The 22484-nt window shown below is 45.6% G+C and overlaps 1 protein-coding gene across 1 annotated transcript in view; it reads right to left on the reverse strand.

Moving 5' to 3' along the window:
• Positions 1–9133, reverse strand: part of LOC118375581 (serine/threonine-protein phosphatase 2A 55 kDa regulatory subunit B beta isoform-like) — a 167346-nt gene extending 158213 nt beyond the window's left edge. The window contains exon 1 of the mRNA XM_052529454.1: positions 8208–9133. Coding sequence (XP_052385414.1) covers positions 8208–8286 — 79 coding nt within the window. The 5' untranslated portion in view covers positions 8287–9133. The remainder of the gene's footprint in view (positions 1–8207) is intronic.
• Between the last annotated feature and the right edge of the window lie 13351 nt (positions 9134–22484).

Here is a 22484-nt window from a genome sequence, read left to right on the forward strand (position 1 = left end):
CCCTTGCCCTTAAAATTGAAATGGAATAGTTGGGCAGATCATGGATGGGTCTTTCTTTGGGTCTTTCTTTGTAATCCGTAATGGACTGGAGCCCCTGCCACATGCGGCGGGCGATGGAGCCTGTGTTATATGATTCCACCATGATTCCACCTTATTATTATATAACATTTCCGGGTTGGAGCGAGCGGTCGCATTCGCACTTCGCTCTGCAGGTTGTATAACTTTTTGTATAACTTTTTCATTACATTTCATTATAGTACAACGGTTGATTTGTCTAATCTTAGCAATTCTTCTTAGCTAGCTACATAGCCGTCCTTGTATCAGAGATAATTGCATAATTATCGTATTTCGTCGCCCTAACGTAGCCTTCACTGCTATTCGCCCAGGAGCTAGCAAACGCTAGCTAACGCACACAGATTAGCATCACTGTAGTGCTATTCACTCAACTGTACGACTTGATTAGTTTAGTGTTAGCTAGCTACATAGCTGTCTTTGTTTCCAAGATAATTGTGTAGTTTAGTGTGTGTAGTCTTGGAGTGATTATCTTAATTCACTGAGGTTCGCTAGCCAGCTATTTGTCGTCCTTAACGTAGGAGACTCTGCTAGCTAGCCAACAGCTAACAGCTAACAGCTAGCCAACATCACCACACGTCTACTGATTCGAATTCAATCACCGGTCAGGTAGTATCACATTTTCATTTCATTTCATTACAGTACAACGGTTTGATTTGTTTGATCGTAGCTAGCTACATAGCTAGCTACATAGCCGTCTTTGTTTCAAAGATAATTGTGTAGTCTAGAGCGATTTCCTAGGTTAGCTAGCCAGCTATTGTCGTTCTTTTAACGCAACGTAACGTAAACAACACTACTAGCTAGCCAGCTAGCCCCCGAATAGCAGCACTGCAGAAACTATTACACTCAACGGAACGACTTGATTAGTGTAGTGTCAATAACGCAGCTACTGCCAGCTAGCCTACTTTAGCAGTACTGTATCATTTTAATCATTTTAGTCAATAAGATTCTTGCTTCGTAAGCTTAACTTTCTGAACATTCGAGACGTGTAGTCCACTTGTCATTCCAATCTCCTTGCATTAGCGTAGCCTTTTCTGTAGCCTGTCAACTATGTGTCTGTCTATCCCTGTTCTCTCCTCTCTGCACAGACCATACAAACGCTCCACACCGCGTGGCCGCGGCCACCCTAATCTGGTGGTCCCAGCGCGTACGACCCACGTGGAGTTCCAGGTCTCCGGTAGCCTCTGGAACTGCCGATCTGCGGCCAACAAGGCAGAGTTCATCTCAGCCTATGCCTCCCTCCAGTCCCTTGACTTCTTGGCACTGACGGAAACATGGATCACCACAGATAACACTGCTACTCCTACTGCTCTCTCCTCGTCCGCCCACGTGTTCTCGCACACCCCGAGAGCTTCTGGTCAGCGGGGTGGTGGCACCGGGATCCTCATCTCTCCCAAGTGGTCTTTCTCTCTTTCTCCCCTTACCCATCTGTCTATCGCCTCCTTTGAATTCCATGCTGTCACAGTTACCAGCCCTTTCAAGCTTAACATCCTTATCATTTATCGCCCTCCAGGTTCCCTCGGAGAGTTCATCAATGAGCTTGATGCCTTGATAAGCTCCTTTCCTGAGGACGGCTCACCTCTCACAGTTCTGGGCGACTTTAACCTCCCCACGTCTACCTTTGACTCATTCCTCTCTGCCTCCTTCTTTCCACTCCTCTCCTCTTTTGACCTCACCCTCTCACCTTCCCCCTACTCACAAGGCAGGCAATACGCTTGACTTCATCTTTACTAGATGCTGTTCTTCCACTAACCTCATTGCAACTCCCCTCCAAGTCTCCGACCACTACCTTGTATCCTTTTCCCTCTCGCTCTCATCCAACACTTCCCACACTGCCCCTACTCGGATGGTATCGCGCCGTCCCAACCTTCGCTCTCTCTCCCCCGCTACTCTCTCCTCTTCCATCCTATCATCTCTTCCCTCTGCTCAAACTTTCTCCAACCTATCTCCTGATTCTGCCTCCTCAACCCTCTCTCCTCCCTTACTGCATCCTTTGACTCTCTATGTCCCCTATCCTCCAGGCCGGCTCGGTCCTCCCCTCCCGCTCCGTGGCTCGACGACTCATTGCGAGCTCACAGAACAGGGCTCCGGGCAGCCGAGCGGAAATGGAGGAAAACTCGCCTCCCTGCGGACCTGGCATCCTTTCACTCCCTCCTCTCTACATTTTCCTCCTCTGTCTCTGCTGCTAAAGCCACTTTCTACCATTCTAAATTCCAAGCATCTGCCTCTAACCCTAGGAAGCTCTTTGCCACCTTCTCCTCCCTCCTGAATCCCCCCCTCCTCCCTCTCTGCAGATGACTTCGTCAACCATTTTGAAAAGAAGGTCGACGACATCCGATCCTTGTTTGCTAAGTCAAACGACACCGCTGGTTCTGCTCACACTGCCCTACCCTATGCTCTGACCTCTTTCTCCTCTCTCCAGATGAAATCTTGCGTCTTGTGACGGCCGGTCGCCCAACAACCTGCCCGCTTGACCCTATCCCCTCCTCTCTTCTCCAGACCATTTCCGGAGACCTTCTCCCTTACCTCACCTCGCTCATCAACTCATCCCTGACCGCTGGCTACGTCCCTCCCGTCTTCAAGAGAGCGAGAGTTGCACCCCTTCTGAAAAAACCTACACTCGATCCCTCCGATGTCAACAACTACAGACCAGTATCCCTTCTCTTTTCTCTCCAAAACTCTTGAGCGTGCCGTCCTTGGCCAGCTCTACCGCTATCTCTCTCAGAATGACCTTCTTGATCCAAATCAGTCAGGTTTCAAGACTAGTCATTCAACTGAGACTGCTCTTCTCTGTATCACGGAGGCGCTCCGCACTGCTAAAGCTAACTCTCTCTCCTCTGCTCTCATCCTTCTAGACCTATCGGCTGCCTTCGATACTGTGAACCATCAGATCCTCCTCTCCACCCTCTCCGAGTTGGGCATCTCCGGCGCGGCCCACGCTTGGATTGCGTCCTACCTGACAGGTCGCTCCTACCAGGTGGCGTGGCGAGAATCTGTCTCCTCACCACGCGCTCTCACCACTGGTGTCCCCCAGGGCTCTGTTCTAGGCCCTCTCTTATTCTCGCTATACACCAAGTCACTTGGCTCTGTCATAACCTCACATGGTCTCTCCTATCATTGCTATGCAGACGACACACAATTAATCTTCTCCTTTCCCCTTCTGATGACCAGGTGGCGAATCGCATCTCTGCATGTCTGGCAGACATATCAGTGTGGATGACGGATCACCACCTCAAGCTGAACCTCAGCAAGACGGAGCTCCTCTTCCTCCCGGGGAAGGACTGCCCGTCCATGATCTCGCCATCATGGTTGACAACTCCATTGTGTCCTCCTCCCAGAGCGCTAAGAACCTTGGCGTGATCCTGGACAACACCCTGTCGTTCTCAACTAACATCAAGGCGGTGTCCCGTTCCTGTAGGTTCATGCTCTACAACATCCGCAGAGTACGACCCTGCCTCACACAGGAAGCGGCGCAGGTCCTAATCCAGGCACTTGTCATCTCCCGTCTTGATTACTGCAACTCGCTGTTGGCTGGGCTCCCTGCCTGTGCCATTAAACCCCTACAACTCATCCAGAACGCCGCAGCCCGTCTGGTGTTCAACCTTCCCAAGTTCTCTCACGTCACCCCGCTCCTCCGCTCTCTCCACTGGCTTCCAGTTGAAGCTCGCATCCGCTACAAGACCATGGTGCTTGCCTACGGAGCTGTGAGGGGAACGGCACCTCAGTACCTCCAGGCTCTGATCAGGCCCTACACCCAAACAAGGGCACTGCGTTCATCCACCTCTGGCCTGCTCGCCTCCCTACCACTGAGGAAGTACAGTTCCCGCTCAGCCCAGTCAAAACTGTTCGCTGCTCTGGCCCCCCAATGGTGGAACAAACTCCCTCACGACGCCAGGACAGCGGAGTCAATCACCACCTTCCGGAGACACCTGAAACCCCACCTCTTCAAGGAATACCTAGGATAGGGTAAGTAAGGGTAAGTAATCCTTCTCACCCCCCTTCTCCCCCTAAAAGATTTAGATGCAAGTGGCTGTTCCACTGGATGTCATAAGGTGTATGCACCAATTTGTAAGTCGCTCTGGATAAGAGCGTCTGCTAAATGACTTAAATGTAATGTAAATGTTATTCCTATGTTGCCCTTTTGCTCGTTTCATGACTGCTGAGGACGTAGCGGGACTCCTTGTACTTATTCCTGTCCTCAGCCATAGCCTCAGGGTTGTCTACAATAGCTCTGTGTACGGTAAACCCTGTCCTTTAGTTCAGTTTCAACCTCAATGTTAATCCAGGGCTTTTGATTCGGGAAGCAGCAAACCCTCACCGAGGAGACAACGTGGCCGATACATTTTCTAATGAAGCCGGTGACGGAGGTGGCTAACTTGTCAATGTTATCGGCAGAGTCTAGAAACATATTCCAATCAGCGCTAGCAAAGCAGTCCTGTAACATAATCTCTGATTCTGATGACCACTTCTCAATGGAGCGAGTGATAGGTACTTCTGGTTTATATATTCTTATTCCAGTCCTTTACTTAGATTTGTGTGTATTAGGTAGTTGTTGTGGAATTGTTAGATTACTTGTTAAATAATGCTGCTCTGTCAGAACTAGAAGCACAAGTATTTCGCTACACTCGAAATAACATCTGCTAACCATGTGTATGTGACCAATAACATCTGCTAACCGTGTGTATGTGACCAATAACATCTGCTAACCGTGTGTATGTGACCAATAACATCTGCTAACCATGTGTATGTGACCAATAACATCTGCTAACCATGTGTATGTGACCAATAACATCTGCTAACCATGTGTATGTGACCAATAACATCTGCTAACCATGTGTATGTGACCAATAACATCTGCTAACCATGTGTATGTGATCAATAACATCTGCTAACCATGTGTATGTGACCAATAACATCTGCTAACCATGTGTATGTGACCAATAAAGTTTGATTTGATTTGAGTTTCTGCTTGTAAACACTCTTACTGACACTGTTGGCTGCTTCGCGTGATGTATTGTTGTCGCTACCTTTTTGCCCTTTGTGCTGTTGTCTGTGCCCAATCATTTTTGTACCATGTTTGTGCTGCTACCATGTTGTGTTGCTACTTAGTTGATGTCATGTTGTGTTGCTAACATGCTGTGTTGTTGTCTTAGGTCTCTCCTTATGTAGTGTTTTGGTGTCTCTTTTGTCGTGATGTGTTTTGTTCTACTTTTTTTTATTTGATCCCAGCCCCCGCAGGAGGCCTTTGGTCTCTTGGCAGGCCCTTATGTCCTGTCCCTATGCAGCCAGAGCAGAGCAGGCCACACTACCTATAGCTGGCAACTCTCACCAGATTGATGAGCCACACGCTGTATTATTCAATAGCTGGAATAATGTAGAATTCAAAAATCAGACCATTTTTATATATAACAAACATGGATACATGTTAATGAGACATATTATTTCAATAAACAAATGACAACAATGATACAAAATATTATTTACAGTAGGCTAGTTTTGACATAGGCAGAGTGAGGTGGCATAAGCTTAGTGAGATGACGTAGGCCTAGTGAGGTGGCATAAGCTTAGTGAGATGACGTAGGCCTAGTGAGGTGGCATAAGCTTAGTGAGATGACGTAGGCCTAGTGAGGTGGCATAAGCTTAGTGAGGTGACGTAGGCCTAGTGAGGTGGCATAAGCTTAGTGAGGTGATGTAGGCCTAGTGAGGTGGCATAAGCTTAGTGAGGTGACGTAGGCCTAGTGAGGTGGCATAAGCTTAGTGAGATGACGTAGGCCTAGTGAGGTGGCCTTATGTCAAACCTACACATCACATCAATATTTCAATAGTTTAAAGTAACAGCAGGAACCTTGTATTACCATATATACTGAGTATACTAAACATTAAGAGCAGCTGTTCTTTCCATGACACAGACTGATGAATAGACTGACCAGGTGAATCCAGGTGAAAGCTATGATCCCTTATTGATGCCACTTCAATCAGTGTAGATAAAGGGGAGGAGAGAGGTTAAAGAAGTATTTTTAAGCATTGAAACAATTGAGACATGGATTGTGTATGCAATATCTTTTTTAACTTCTTGATGCACCCATCTCGTTAGCGGGATCATTTACGTCAACATCAGCTGGATTGCAGCACGCCAAATTCAAATTAAATTACTAAAAATATTTAATTTTCATGAAATCACAAGTGCAATATAGCAAAACACATCTTAGCTTGTTGTTAATCCCACCTGGCGTGTAAGATTTCAATAAAGCTTTTTGGTGAAAGCGTTTATGTAAGAACATCTCTCTCAGTAGACAAAATATTACAAACAGCTAGCCGCCAAGTAGATTGGTCACGAAAGTCAGAAAAGCAATAAATGAAATCGCTTACCTTTGATGATCTTCGGATGTTTGCACTCACGAGACTCCCAGTTACACAATAAATGTTCCTTTTGTTCCATAAAGATTATTTTTCTATCCAAAATACCTCCACATTTTTGGCGCGTTATGTTCAGAAATCAACAGGCTCGAGCGGTCACGACATCGCAGAGACGAAAATTCCAAATAGTATCCGTAATGTTCACAGAAACATGTCAAACGTTTTTTATAATCAATCCTCAGGTTGTGTTTTCAATATATAATCGATAATATATCAACCGGGACTTTAGCTTTGTCAATAGCAGAGAGAGACACAATGGCTGCTCCAAACTGTTGCGCAAGCAAAACTCTGGGGACCCCCAGCTATACACTGACATGATGTGATCTTTCTCGCTCATTTTTCAAAATAAAAGCCTGAAACTATGTCTAAAGACTGTTCACAACATGGGGAAGCCATATGAAAAGGAATTTGGTTGATATCCCCTTAAATGGAGCGAAGGCAGGCAATGGAACATGGAGCTTTCAAAATAGAGGCCACTTCCTGTTTGATTTTTCCTCAGGTTTTCACCTGCAATATCAGTTCTGTTATACTCACAGACCATATTTTGACAGTTTTGGAAACTTTAGAGTGTTTTCTATCCTAATCTGACAATTATATGCATATTCTAGATTCTGGGCCTGAGAAATAGGCCGTTAAATTTGGGTACATTTTTCATCCAAAAATCAAAATACTGCCCCCTACACTCAACAGGTTTTTAACAGCATGCAGTGTTGCAGAAAGTTTATTGCCACCATAGTAGAGTTGCTACTCTGTTCAGCTTTGGCTGAGGGAGAAAGGTTCTGTGTCCTGTCTTGAAAGTTCATACACCTTACACAAGCTGCTGCAGATACATTAATTATGTTAGCACACGTTCCAGCAGGTATATCTCACTGATCATCCCCAAAGCCAACATCTCATTTGGCCGCCTTTACTTCCAGTTCTCTGCTGCCAGTGACTGGAACGAATTGCAAAAATCGCTGAAGTTGGAGACTTTTATTTCCCTCACCAACTTTAAACATCGACTATCTGAGCAGCTAACCGATCGCTGCAGCTGTACACAGTCCATCTGTTAATAGCCCACCCAATCTACCTACCTCATTCCCATACTGTTTTTATTTTATTTACATTCCTGCTCTTTTGCACACCAATATCTCTACTTGCACAATCATCATCTGCTCATTTATCACTCAAGTGTTAATCTGTTAAATTGTAATTATTCACTCCTATGGCCTATTTATTGCCTACCTCCTCATGCCTTTTGCACACACTGTATATAGACATTCTTTTATTCTGCTGTGCCATTGACTTGTTTATTGTGTTATTGGCTTGTTTATTGTTTACTCCATGTGTAACTCTGTGTTGTTGTCTGTGTCACACTGCTTTGCTTTATCTTGACCAGGTCGCAGTTGTAAATTAGAACTTGTTCTCAACTAGCCTACCTGGTTAAATAAAGGTGAAATTAAAATTTAAAAATAAAAAATGTAAACATAGGCCTACAAATGAAACCTAGCCAATTCCACAGCGGAACTCCCGACTTCACACGGTTTGAAATTTCAATCTGACTATGGCTGTTTCGCCTAGAAAAAGAAACGGCAGAGAGCAGGGTGTTATGCTCTGTTGGTCCCAGTCAACCTCCAGCCTCTTCTCTATAAATACAAGTACGATGGTTCCCGAACTGACCTAACCTGTGAAAAGAGCGCGCACATGCTATAACACAACATGACAGGTCCGTAGCCTACCTTCGGTGTGACAGCTGGAGGAGAGGATGGTGCTCGAGGGTCTGAAGAGGTAAGGTAGGTACCGGGAGAAGCATTTCATCTTTTTGGTTGTTGTTGGCTGCGTATCACTATCAAGTTCACATCGTAGGCTACTCTACACCGACTGCATTGACAAGGCAGAAATAAACTAATCGCTGGAGAGAGGTCATGGTCTTCGGCATGACTTTTTATCGCCTTATATAAACGGGAATCCTTCCTTCAGTGCTAACCTAGCAGGAAGAGAGGATAGGTCTCCGCGCGCTATGCTACTCTCATAAAGCATGCTTCTTCCCCCTAGTCGCCAGCAGGACACGAGGATGTTATTTTTTGCTGGAGTCGGCTGCTATGGAAGTAGGGGCAGACTGGGATGAGAATTCGGCCCAGGCATTTTATCCACACCAGCCCACTTCACCGTACCAGTGAAAGGCAATACATCTTACTCATCCTCTTTTTTAACCAGCTCATGTTTAAAACAAATGCAAAAACACAAAACCAACACTGTTTAGGGCAACAGGTAGCTTAGTGGTTAAAAGTGTTGGGCCAGTAACCAAAAGTTTTCTGGTGGTATCCCCGAGCTGACTAGAATCTGTCGGTATGCCCTTGAGCAAGGCACTTAAACCTAATCTTTTAAATGACTAAAATGGAAACTCTCCTCTATAACCGTGTCTCTGCTCGAGCCATTTGGTTTGCCTCCCTGTGGCGCTGTCTGTCTCAGCATCTTCTCTACTATCACTCGGTGCTTCTTCTTGTTCTCTATCTGTCTGTCTGCTTAATTCTTATACATTATAAACGACAAGCTAACGACTTCAGATATATGTTGCACATTAGTAACTATCATGTGTGTTCCCCTAAATCATCACCTACCCTAAGTGTTCATTACTATCACAGGGCTCCAGACTAACATGTTCCCCTGAATCATCACCTACCCCCCCAATTACAACAATACTAAATGAACACTTATTTTAACTTGATATAATACATCAATAAAAATCTATTTAGCCTCAAATAAATAATGAAACATGTTCAATTTGGTTTAAATAATGCAAAAACAAAGTGTTGGAGAAGTAAAAGTGCAATATGTGCCATGTAAAAAAGCTAACGTTTGAGTTCCTTGCTCAGAACACGAGAACATATGAAAGTTGGTGGTTCCTTTTAACATGAGACTTCAATATTCCAAGGTAAGAGGTTTTAGGTTGTAGTTAATATAGTATTTATAGGACTATTTCTCTCTATACCATTTGTATTTCATATACCTTTGACTAGTGGATGTTCTTATAGGCACTATAGTATTTCCAGTGTAACAGTATAGCTTCCGTCCCTCTCCTCCCTGGGCTCGAACCAGGAACACATCGACAACAGCCACACTCAAAGCAGCGTTACTCACAAAAGCCGTGGCCCTTGCAGAGCAAGGGGAACAACAACTCCAAGTCTCAGAGCGAGTGGTGTTTGAAACGCTATTAGTGCGCACCCCGCTAACTAGCTAGCCATTTCACATCGGTTACACCAGCCATCAGGCTGATAGGCTTGAAGTCATAAACAGCGCTGTGCTTGCGAAGAGCTGCTGGCAGAATGCACGAAAGTGCTGTTTGAATGAATGCTTACGAGCCTGCTGCTGCCTATCATCGCTCAGTCAGACTGCTCTATCAAATCATAGACTTAATTATAACATAATAACACACAGAAATACAAGCCTTTGGTCATTAATATGGAATCCAGAAACTATCATTTTGAAAACAAAACGTTTATTATTTCAGTGAAATACGGAACCGTTACGTTTTTTATCTAACGGGTGGCATCCATAAGTCTAAATATTATTGTTACATTGCACAACCTTCAATGTTGTCATAATTACGTAAAATTTTGGCAAATTAGTTCGCAATGAGCCAGGCTGCCCAAAATGTTGCATATACCCTGACTCTGCGTGCAATGAACGCAAGAGAAGTGACACAATTTCATCTGGTTAACATTGCCTGCTAACCTGGATTTCTTTTAGGTAAATATGCAGGTTTAAAAATATATACTTCTGTGTATTGATTTTAAGAAAGGCATTGGTGTTTATGGTTAGGTACAGTCGTCCAACGATTGTGCTTTTTTCGCAAATGCGCTTTTGTTAAATCATTCCCCAGCGTTGCATCGATTATATGCAACGCAGGACACGCTAGATAAACTAGTAATGTCATCAACCATGTGTAGTTATAACTAGTGATTATGATTGATTGATTTTGTTTTATAAGATAAGTTTAATGCTAGCTAGCAACTTACCTTGGCTTCTACTGCATTCGCGTAACAGGCAGTCTCCTTGTGGAGTGCAACGAGAGCAGGCAGGTGGTTATAGCGTTGGACTAGTTAACTGTAAGGTTGCAAGATTAGATCCCCGAGCTGACTAGGTGAAAATCTGTCGTTCTGCCCCTGAATAAAGCAGTTAACCCACCGATCCAAGGCAGTCTTTGAAAATAAGAATGTGTTCTTAACTGACTTGCCTAGTTAAATAAAGGTATAAAAAAGATATAATAATAAATCAATGAAAATAAAGAAATAAAGAAATCGGCACCCAAAAATACAGATTTCCGATTGTAATGAAAACTTTAAATTAATCAGCCATTCCGATTAATCGGTCGACCTCTACTCCAGACTAACATGTGCCCCTGAATCATCACCTACCCGAAGTGTAAATTACAGGTTTGTGGCTGTCTACCTACCATGACAAAGACCAAAGCCGGCGGGAGTACCGTTGAGGACAGTGGTGTATCTCTATCACACGTGAAGGATCTTTAAAACAAACAAAAAGAGACCTACAAGCAGTTGTTACAACAACAAGAAAATAGCTTTTGTCCAAATACTTGTGGATTCTACTAATAAAAGCATGGTTGACCTGACCAGAGAGGTCCAGGACCTGTAGAACAGTTTGTAGTTCTCCCAGGGTCAGCACGATGAGTTGAAACAGGAGAACGGCAAGATGACAGTAATCTGTAAGTCATTGAGAGAGGACATCAGTTCTGTGTGTGAATCCATGATAACAATGAGGGACAATCAAGGCGGAACAACATGGTTGTGGACGGAATTGCAGAATCTCCACATGAGACCTGGACAGAGTCTGAAGACAAAGTGAGGAAATTGAAGATGGACCACAGGAAGATTGAGGTGGAGCACGCCCACAGGTCTGGAAAACCCACCACTGGCCCAGGTGATAGGCCCAGTCCGATAGTTGTCAAGTTCCTGAGGTTCAAGAACAAGATAGCTGTTCTGGAAAGAGCCAAGAACTTGAGAGGAACGTATATCTTCCTCAACGAGGACTATCCTGAAGCTGTGTACCAGAAGAGGAAAGTGTCACACACTGATCTGTTTCACCTGTCCTTGTGCTTGTCTCCACCCCTCTCCAGGTGTCACCCATCTTCCCCATTATTCCCTGTGTATTTATACCGGTGTTCTCTGTTTGTCTGTTGCCGAGAGAACCCGAGGCATCCCGACCTTCCCCGAGAGTCGCCGGAGACGGCTGAGTCTATGCCTATGAAACAAGGTCAAGCTGGGCTATCGACAGCGGAACGGCAATACAGGATCAACACAAAAACTTGTCTGTATTGCGGGACTCTTGGTAATTTTGTGTCCTCTTGTCCTTTAAAACCTCTCTGGAATAGGGGACAGTATTTTCATGTCCGGATGAAAAGCATGCCCAAAGTAAACTGCCTGCTACTCAGGCCCAGAAGTTAGGATATGCATATCATTAGCAGATTTGGATAGAAAACACTCTCAGGTTTCTAAAAATGTTTGAATAATGTCTGTGAGTATAACAGAACTAATTTGGCAGATGAAAACCCTTTTTTTGAGGTCAATCTGTTTTCCATTTCTTTAGGCAAGCCCGTTTTAATATAAATATGCTTGCAGTTCCTATGGCTTCCACTAGATGTCGACAGTCTTTAGAAATTGGTTGATGTTTTTCCTTTGAGTAATGAAGAAGCAGCCCTTTCCTTTCTGGGAGTCAAGCCAAGTGGACTCTTTTGTTTGGGGCACGCGACATGGGGCGCGTGACCTGTGGCGCGCGACCTGGCGCTCGCTCCGCTTTAATTTTATCTGCTATTGAACACAGTTTACCCCGTCTTAAATTTTATCAATTATTTACGTTTTAAAATAACTAAAGTTGGATTAGGAAAGTTGTTTGAAATGTTTGGACCAAGATTATAGGTCATTTATTAGATAATTTGTAGTCATGTTGGGCGAGTTGGAACCAGTGTTTTTCTGAATCAAACGTGTCAAATAAATTGACTTTTTGGGGATATAACAATGCAATTAATCGAACAAAATAACCATTTGTGATGTTTATGGGACATATTGGAGTGCCAACAAAAGAAGATCTTCAAAGGTAAGGCATAAATTATTTTGTTATTTCTGAGTTTTGTGTCGCGCCTGGCAGGTTGAAATATGATTGTCATGTGTTTGTTTGATGGGGTGCTATCCTCAGATAATAGCATGGTTTGCTTTCGCCGTAAAGCCTTTTTGAAATCTGACACGGTGGCTGAATTAACAAGAAGTTAAGCTTTCTTTTAGTGTATTGCACTTGTGGTTGTATGAAAGTTAAATATTTCTAAGAATTTAATTTGAATTTGGCGCTCTGCCATTTCACCGGATGTTGTCAAATCGATCCCGTTAACGGGATTTGATCCCACTCACCCATTGTAAACAATGTTCTCGATGAGTATGATGTTTTTTTAATAAGCTCTCAGCAAGCCTTTTTAATAATGTACATATAAAATTGTATTTTTAAGTCTATCTGAATGCTTTGGAATGTAGACTGCCTATATATGAGTGGGACATATGGAGAATTTTCCTTCTTCTTTCTCGCACCCCTGTTCATGCCATTCTGCTGTGGGGAAGCCCGTCTAAATCTATCCGGGTCTTCATTGACTCTGGGGCCAATGAGAGTTTTTTTGGACGCTACCCTGGCTTCCGAGCTGAACATCCACGCTCAGCCCCTCTCCACTCCCATGGATGTTAGAGCGCTGGATGGGCACTCTTATCGGCTGGGTCACTCATATTACCACACCCATCAACCTACGGGTGTCAGGGAATCCCAGCGAGACTATTCAATTCCTGCTCATCAAGTCTCCTCAGATTCCTGTGGTATTTGGATTATCCTGGCTCCAGCGACACAATCCCCTCATCAACTGGTCTACTGGTGCCATCATGGGCTGGAGACCGTTCTGCCACATCCAGTGTCTGAAATCAGCGCAACCTGCCCCTGGACGTTTTCCTGAGGGCCTGGAGGGTGCACCGCACCTCTCCACCATTCCCACAGAGTACCCGGACCTTCAGAAGTTGTTCAACAAGGCCTGGGCCACTTTGCTTCCGCTGCACCCGACCATATGACTAGGAGAGGGGGACGAGTGGAAGACCGCCTTCAACACGGCCAGCGGCCACTACGAGTATCGGTCATACCATTTGGCCTCACCAACGTCCCTGCTGTGTTCCAGGCTCTGGCAAATGATGTTCTCTGCGACATGTTGAACCGGTTCATCTTTTTCTACATTGATGCCATCCTTGTCTTCTCCCGCTCCCCCCAAGAACATGTGCTCCACATCCGACAGGTTCTTCAACGCTTCCTGGAGAACCAGCTAAAAGTCAAGGCAGAGAAGTGCGAGTTCCATCGCTCCACCATCCCCTTTCTGGAGTACATCATCTCCGCTGGGAGTATCCAGATGGATCCCGGGAAGGTGAGAGTGGTGGTGGATTGGCCACAGCCTTCATCCAGGGTGCAGCTGCAACGTGTCCTGGGGTTCGCCAACTTCTATCGCCGCTTCACCTGGGGTTACAGCACCCTGGCCTCCCCCGTCAGCACTCACTTTTCCCAAGGTTCCGTTCACATGGTCCCCTGCTGCTGACCGGGAGTTCCGGAACCTCAAACACCTCCTGGTTCATCCTGATCCTTCCTGTCAGTTCGTGGTGGAGGCCGATACGTCGGATGTAGATGTGGGGGCGGTTCTGTCCCAACGTTCTGCCCTGGACCTGAAGCTACGTCCCTGCGCCTTCTTCTCCCATCACCTCAACGCTACAGAGAAAAACAATGATGTGGGAAATTGTGAACTTCTCGCAGTGAAGGAGGAGTTGGAGGAATGACGGCAATGGCTGGAAGGGACGGAACATCAGATCATCGTATGGACCGACCACAAAAATCTGAAGCATCTCCGCACCACCAAATGCCTCAACTAGAGGCAAGCTAGATGGGCCCTGCTGTTCACACGGCTCAACTTCTCCCTCTCAAATCAGCCGGGAACCAAGAATGTCAATCCGGATGCACTGTCTCACCATTATAGCCCCACTGCTATTACCCCGGAGCCCGAGACCATCCTTCCCACCTCATGTCAGGCAATGGCACTCAGCTGGGATATAGGGAAACAGGCTGAACCCCGGGGGGGCCCCGATAAATGGATGTTTGTGCCTGACGCAGTCCGCTCCGCGGTCCTGGAGTGGGCCCACTCCTCCTGACTGGCCTGCCACCCGGGTACCTGCCGGACCATGGCATTTGTGCGACAACGCTTTTGGTGGCCCACCATGGTCCCTGACCTCTCCGCATTTGTCGCCACTTGCACAGTGTGTGCTCAGAAAAAGACTCCTCGGCAAGCTCCAGCTGACCTTCTGCAACCTCTGCCTGTCCCTCACCATCCCTGATCCCACATATCCCTGGATTTCGGCACGGGTCTTCCCCCATCTGAGGGCAACACTGCCATCCTGACTGTGATCGATCGGTTTTCCAAGGCCGCCCACTTCATTCCTCTCCCCAAACCACCCTCGGCCAAGGAGTCGGCCCAGCTCATGGTGCAGCATGTCTTCCGGATCCATGGACTGCCCCTTGACGTGGGGTCCCCAGTTCTGGAAGGCGTTCTGCACCCTCATTGGGTCGTCGGCCAGCCTGTCCTCTGGGTTCCACCCCCAGTCCAATGGCCAGTCGGAACGAGCCAACCAGGACCTTGAGACAACTCTGCCTGGTCTCCGCCAACCCCACCACCTGGAGCCAGCAGCTTGTGTGGGTTGCCTGCTCTGCCACGGGCCTATTGCCCTTTGAATGTTCCCTGGGGTACCAGCCCCTGCTCTTCCCCGAGCAGGAGGAAGAGGTTGGCGTATCTTCTGCCCAGATGGTTGTCCGCCACTGTCGTCGTACCTGGAGGAGAGCCCGATCGGCCCTCCCATATTAATATATGTAGCCTTAGAAATAAGATTCATGAAATCAATAACTTGCTAACATCAGATAACATTCATATATTAGCCATTTCTGAGACTCACTTAGATAATTAATTTGATGATACATCAGTAGCAATACAAGGATATAACATCTATAGAAGAGACAGAAATGCTTATGGGGGAGGTGTTGCTGTATATATTCAGAGCCTGTAATGCTTAGAGAAGATCTTATGTCAGGTGTTATTGAAGTGTTGTGGTTGCAGGTTCACTTGGCACATTGAAAGCCTTTCTTTTGGGGTGTTGCTATAGGCCACCAAGTGCTAGCAGTCAGTGTCTAACTAATATTTGTGAAATGCTTGATAGTGTACAGTGGGGCAAAAAAGTATTTAGTCAGCCACCAATTGTGCAAGTTCTCCCACTTAAAAAGATGAGAGAGGCATGTAATTTTCACCATAGGTACACTTCAACTATGACAGACAAATTCAGGGGGAAAAACCCAGAAAATCACATTGTAGGATTTTTAATGAATTTATTTGCAAATTATGGTGGAAAATAAGTATTTGGTCAATAACAAAAGTTTATCTCAATACTTTGTTATACACCCTTTGTTGGCAATGACAGAGGTCAGACGTTTTCTGTAAGTCATCACAAGGTTTTCACACACTGTTACTGGTATTTTGGCCCATTCCTCCATGCAGATCTCCTCTAGAGCAGTGATGTTTTGGGGCTGTTGCTGGACAACACAGACTTTCAACTCCCTCCAAAGATTTTCTATGGGGTTGAGATCTGGAGACTGGCTGGGCCACTCCAGGACCTTGAAATGCTTCTTACGAAGCTACTCCTTCGTTGCCCGGGCGGTGTGTTTGTCATGCTGAAAGACCCAGCCATGTTTCATCTTCAATGCCCTTGCTGATGGAAGGAGGTTTTCACTCAAAATCTCACGATACATTGCCCCATTCATTCTTTCCTTTACACGGATCAGTCGTCCTGGTCCCTTTGCAGAAAAAATTATGTTTCCACCCCCATGCTTCACAGTAGGTATGGTGTTCTTTGGGTGCAACTCAGCATTCTTTGTCCTCCAAACACGACGAGTTGAGTTTTTACCAAAAAGTTATATTTTGGTTTCATCTGACCAAATGACATTCTCCCAATCTTCTTCTGGATCATCCAAATGCTCTCTAGCAAACTTCAGACGGGCCTGGACATGTACTGGCTTAAGCAGGATTTGAGTCCCTGGCGGCGTAGTGTGTTACTGATGGTAGGCTTTGTTACTTTGGTCCCAGCTCTCTGCAGTTTCATTCACTAGGTCCCCCCATATGGTTCTGGGATTTTTGCTCACCGTTCTTGTGATCATTTTGACCCCCACGGGGTGAAATCTTGCGTGGAGCCCCAGATCGAGGGAGATTATCAGTGGTCTTGTATGTCTTCCATTTCCTAATAATTGCTCCCACAGTTGATTTCTTCAAACCAAGCTGATTACCTATTGCAGATTCAGTCTTCCCAGCCTGGTGCAGGTCTACAATTTTGTTTCTGGTGTCCTTTGACAGCTCTTTGGTCTTGGCCATAGTGGAGTTTGGAGTGTGTTTGAGGTTGTGGACAGGTGTCTTTTATACTGATAACAAGTTCAAACAGGTGCCATTAATACAGGTAACGAGTGGAGGACAGAGGCGCCTCTTAAAAAAGAAGTTACAGGTCTGTGAGAGCCCAAAATCTTGCTTGTTTGTAGGTGACCAAATACCTATTTTCCACCATCATTTGCAAATAAATTCATTAAAAATCCTACAATGTGATTTTCTGGATTTTTTTTTTCTAATTTTGTCTGTCATAGTTGAAGTGTACCTTTGATGAAAATTACAGACCTCTCTCATATTTTTAAGTGGGAGAACTTGCACAATTGGTGGCTGACTAAATTATTTTTTCCCCCACTATATGTGATGTAAACAGAGAGGTCTACTTTCTTGAGGACCTGAATATTGACTGGTTTTCATCAAGCTGTCCGCTCAAGAGGAAGCTTCTTACTGTAACCAAATCAAATGTATTTATATAGCCCTTCGTACATCAGCTGATATCTCAAAGTGCTTTACAGAAACCCAGCCTAAAACCCCAAACAGCAGGCAATGCAGGTGTAGAAGCACGGTGGCTAGGAAAAACTCCCTAGAAAGGCCAAAACCTAGGAAGAAACCTAGAGAGGAACCAGGCTATGTGGGGTGGCCAGTCCTCTTCTGGCTGTGCCAGGTGGATATTATAACAGAACATGGCCAAGATGTTCAAATGTTCATAAATGACCAGCATGGTCAAATAATAATAATCACAGGCAGAACAGTTGAAACTGGAGCAGCAGCACCGGCCAGGTGGACTGGGGACAGCAAGGAGTCATCATGTCAAGTAGTCCTGAGGCATGGTCCTAGGGCGCCGGTCCTCCGAGAGAGAGAAAGAAAGAGAGAATTAGAGAGAGCGTATTTAAATTCACACAGGACACCGGATAGGACAGGAGAAGTACTCCAGATATAACAAACTGACCCTATCCCCCCGACACATAAACTACTGCAGCATAAATACTGGAGGCTGAGACAGGAGGGGTCAGGAGACACTGTGGCCCCATCCGAAGACACCCCCAGACGGGGCCAAACAGGAAGGATATAACCCCACCCACTTTGCCAAAGCACAGCCCCCACACCACTAGAGGGATATCTTCAACCACCAAGTTACCATCCTGCGACAAGGCCGAGTATAGCCCACAAAGATCTCTGCCACGGCACAACCCAAGGGGGGGCGCCAACCCAGACAGGAAGATCACATCAGTGACTCAACCCACTCAAGTGACGCACCCCTCCTAGGGACGGTATGAAAGAGCCCTAGTAAGCCAGTGACTCAGCCCCTGTAATAGGGTTAGAGGCAGAGAATCCCAGTGGAAAGAGGGGAAAGTGCCTGTAATCTGGTTCAGGATATTAATCAACCTACCAAGGTGTTAAGAAACACTACAGGAACAAGATCATCCACATGTATTGATCACATTTTTACTAATACTGTAGAATTTGTTCTAAAGCTGTATCCGTACCCATTGGGTGCAGTGATCACAATATAGTTTCTATATCCAGGAAAGCCAAAGTTACAACAGTTGGGCCTAAAATAGTGTATAAGAGATCTGGCATGTCTTTACTATGAATTCAATTATATATGACATGCTATTTTATCAAATAAATTCTCTGTAATTAATATTACCTTATTAAACTAATCATGTAAATGTAATTAACTAGGAAGTTGGGGCACCACTTCCTAGTTATGCTTATAGAGCTGTTGTCTTCTGAATAAACTCTTAAAGACTTGGTAATCTATCAACGTAAGCATATTGTCCATGTGAAAGTCATGGAGTGCCTGGGTCTGTTCTCTTGGTAATCCCTGGATCACTCTTGTGAAATCTCCAGTCTGCAGTAGCACAATGACCAGTGTCACAAGGTATCAGAACTGCCAAGACCATATTATAGTCCTTCAGTTTACTTAACTCGTGTGGGCTAACGAGTGTGTAGGTAGGCCTCATTTGTTTAAAAAACAAACATTTAAAAGCTTTGGAGCACCTTAAATGACATTTTGTGTGGAAAAGCCAACTCGGCCCCCATTTTATTGAATCAGATGGCTCATTTATCACAAAACCCACTGATATTGCCAACTACTTTAATTACTTTTTCATTGGCAAGATAAACAAACTTAGGGATGACATGCCAGCAACAAAACGCTAAACACTACACATCCAAGTACATTTAGCCAAATTATGAACTTTCACATGGACAATATGCTTAGCAAGATGGCACCAATAGAGATGGCAGCTTCGCTTCTAGTCCTTAGGAAACTGTGCAGTATTTTTTAATGTATTATATCTTACGTTGTTAGCCCAGCAAATCTTATGTGTTATTACATACAACCGGGAAGAACTATTGGATATCAGAGAGACGTCAACTTACCAGCACAACCAGCACTACGACCAGGAATACGACCAGGAATACGACCAGGAATACGACCAGGAATACGACCAGCACTACGACCAGGAATACGACCAGGAATACGACCAGGAATACGACCAGGAATACGACCAGCACTACGACCAGGAATACGACCAGGAATACGACCAGGAATACGACCAGGAATACGACCAGCACTACGACCAGGAATACGACCAGGAATACGACCAGGAATACGACCAGCACTACGACCAGGAATACGACCAGCACTACGACCAGGAATACGACCAGGAATACGACCAGGAATACGACTTTCCCAAAGCAGATCCTTTGTCTGCACCTCCCAGGGCATCTGAACTGACTCCAGAGGCCGATCCAAAACAACGCCGCCGGAGGAGAGAATGCCTCTAGTGAGGCTTCGGATGCGCACACATCACCCACCGCTTCCTGAGTATATTCCTCACTAATGTCCAGTCCCTAGTTAACAAAGTCGACAAAATCAGGGCAAGAGTTGCTTTCCAAAGAGATATCCGGGATTGTAACATACTCCGTTTCACAGAAACATGGCTAGCTGGGGACATATACATACATACATACACGTGCACATGGATTTTGTGTTGTAGATATGTGGTAGTGAAATATGGGCCTGAAGACACACACTTAGTGTGTTGTGAATTCTGTAAGGATCAACCCTTTTTTTCAATTTTCATCTAAAAAGACATACCCAAATCTAACTGCCTGTAGCTCAGGCCCTGAAGCAAGGATATGCATTTTCTTGGTACCATTTGAAAGGAAACACTTTGAATTTCGTGGAAATGTGAAAGGAATGTAGGAGAATATAACACAATACATCTGGTGAAAGATAATACGAAAAATAAAAACAACGTTATTTTGTCTTTTTTTGTACCATCATCTTTGAAATGCAAGAGAAAGGCCATAATGTATTATTAGCCACTACATGGCAGCAGTGTATGTGCAAAGTTTTAGGCTGATCTAATGAACCATTGAATTTCTGTTCAAAATGTTGTATCAAGACTGCCCAAATGTGCCTAATTTGTTTATTAATAACTTTTCATGTTCAACATTGTGAACTCTTCTCAATAAATAGAATGGTATTCTTTCACTGTAATAGCTACTGTAATTTGGACAGTGCAGATAAATTAACAAGAACTTAAGCTTTCTGCCAATATCAGATATGACTATCTCCTGGGAAAATTTCTTGTAACTTACAACCTCATGCTAATCGCATTAGCCTATGTTAGCTCAACAGTCCAGTGGAATGGACACCGATCCCCAAGAAGTTTTAATTTTGCCAGACCCCAGGAAGAGTAGCTGGTGCCTTGGCAGGAACTACTGGGGATCCATAATAAACCCCAGGAAGAGTAGCTGCTGCCTTGACAGGAACTAATGGGGATCCATAATAAACCCCAGGAAGAGTAGCTGGTGCCTTGGCGGGGACTACTGGGGATCCATAATAAACCCCAGGAAGAGTAGCTGGTGCCTTGGCGGGAACTAATGGGGATCCATAATAAACCCCAGGAAGAGTAGCTGGTGCCTTGGCAGGAACTAATGGGGATCCATAATAAACCCCAGGAAGAGTAGCTGGTGCCTTGGCGGGAACTACTGGGGATCCATAATAAACCCCAGGAAGAGTAGCTGGTGCCTTGGCGGGAACTACTGGGGATCCATAATAAACCCCAGGAAGAGTAGCTGGTGCCTTGGCAGGAACTAATGGGGATCCATAATAAACCCCAGGAAGAGTAGCTGGTGCCTTGGCGGGAACTACTGGGGATCCATAATAAACCACAGGAAGAGTAGCTGGTGCCTTGGCAGGAAATAATGGGGATCCATATTAAACCCCAGGAAGAGTAGGTGGTGCCTTGGCAGGAACTAATGGGGATCCATAATAAACCCCAGGAAGAGTAGCTGGTGCCTTGGCAGGAACTACTGGGGATCCATAATAAACCCCAGGAAGAGTAGCTGCTGCCTTGGCAGGAACTACTGGGGATCCCTAATAAACCCCAGGAAGAGTAGCAGCTGCCTTGGCAGGAACTACTGGGGATCCATAATAAACCCCAGGAAGAGTAGCTGCTGCCTGGGCAGGAACTACTGGGGATCCATAATAAACCCCAGGAAGAGTAGCTGGTGCCTTGGCAGGAACTACTGGGGATCCATAATAAATCCCAGGAAGAGTAGCTGGTGCCTTGGCAGGAACTACTGGGGATCCATAATAAACCCCAGGAAGAGTAGCTGGTGCCTTGGCAGGAACTACTGGGGATCCATAATAAACCCCAGGAAGAGTAGCTGGTGCCTTGGCAGGAACTACTGGGGATCCACAATAAACCCCAGGAAGAGTAGCTGGTGCCTTGGCAGGAACTAATGGGGATCCATAATAAACCCCAGGAAGAGTAGCTGGTGCCTTGGCAGGAACTACTGGAGATCCATAATAAACCCCAGGAAGAGTAGCTGCTGCCTTGGCAGGAACTACTGGGGATCCATAATAAACCCCAGGAAGAGTAGCTGGTGCCTTGGCAGGAACTACTGGGGATCCATAATAAACCCCAGGAAGAGTAGCTGGTGCCTTGGCAGGAACTACTGGGGATCCATAATAAACCCCAGGAAGAGTAGCTGGTGCCTTGGCAGGAACTACTGGGGATCCATAATAAACCCCAGGAAGAGTAGCTGCTGCCTTGGCAGGAACTAATGGGGATCCATAATAAACCCCAGGAAGAGTAGCTGGTGCCTTGGCAGGAACTACTGGGGATCCATAATAAACCCCAGGAAGAGTAGCTGCTGCCTTGGCAGGAACTACTGGGGATCCATAATAAACCCCAGGAAGAGTAGCTGCTGCCTTGGCAGGAACTAATGGGGATCCATAATAAACCCCAGGAAGAGTAGCTGGTGCCTTGGCAGGAACTAATGGGGATCCATAATAAACCCCAGGAAGAGTAGCTGGTGCCTTGGCAGGAACTACTGGGGATCCATAATAAACCCCAAGAAGAGTAGCTGCTGCCTTGGCAGGAACTACTGGGGATCCATAATAAACCCCAGGAAGAGTAGCTGCTGCCTTGGCAGGAACTACTGGGGATCCATAATAAACCCCAGGAAGAGTAGCTGGTGCCTTGACAGGAAC

This window comes from Oncorhynchus keta, chromosome 11, assembly GCF_023373465.1.
Source record: "Oncorhynchus keta strain PuntledgeMale-10-30-2019 chromosome 11, Oket_V2, whole genome shotgun sequence".
Lineage (NCBI taxonomy): Eukaryota > Metazoa > Chordata > Actinopteri > Salmoniformes > Salmonidae > Oncorhynchus > Oncorhynchus keta.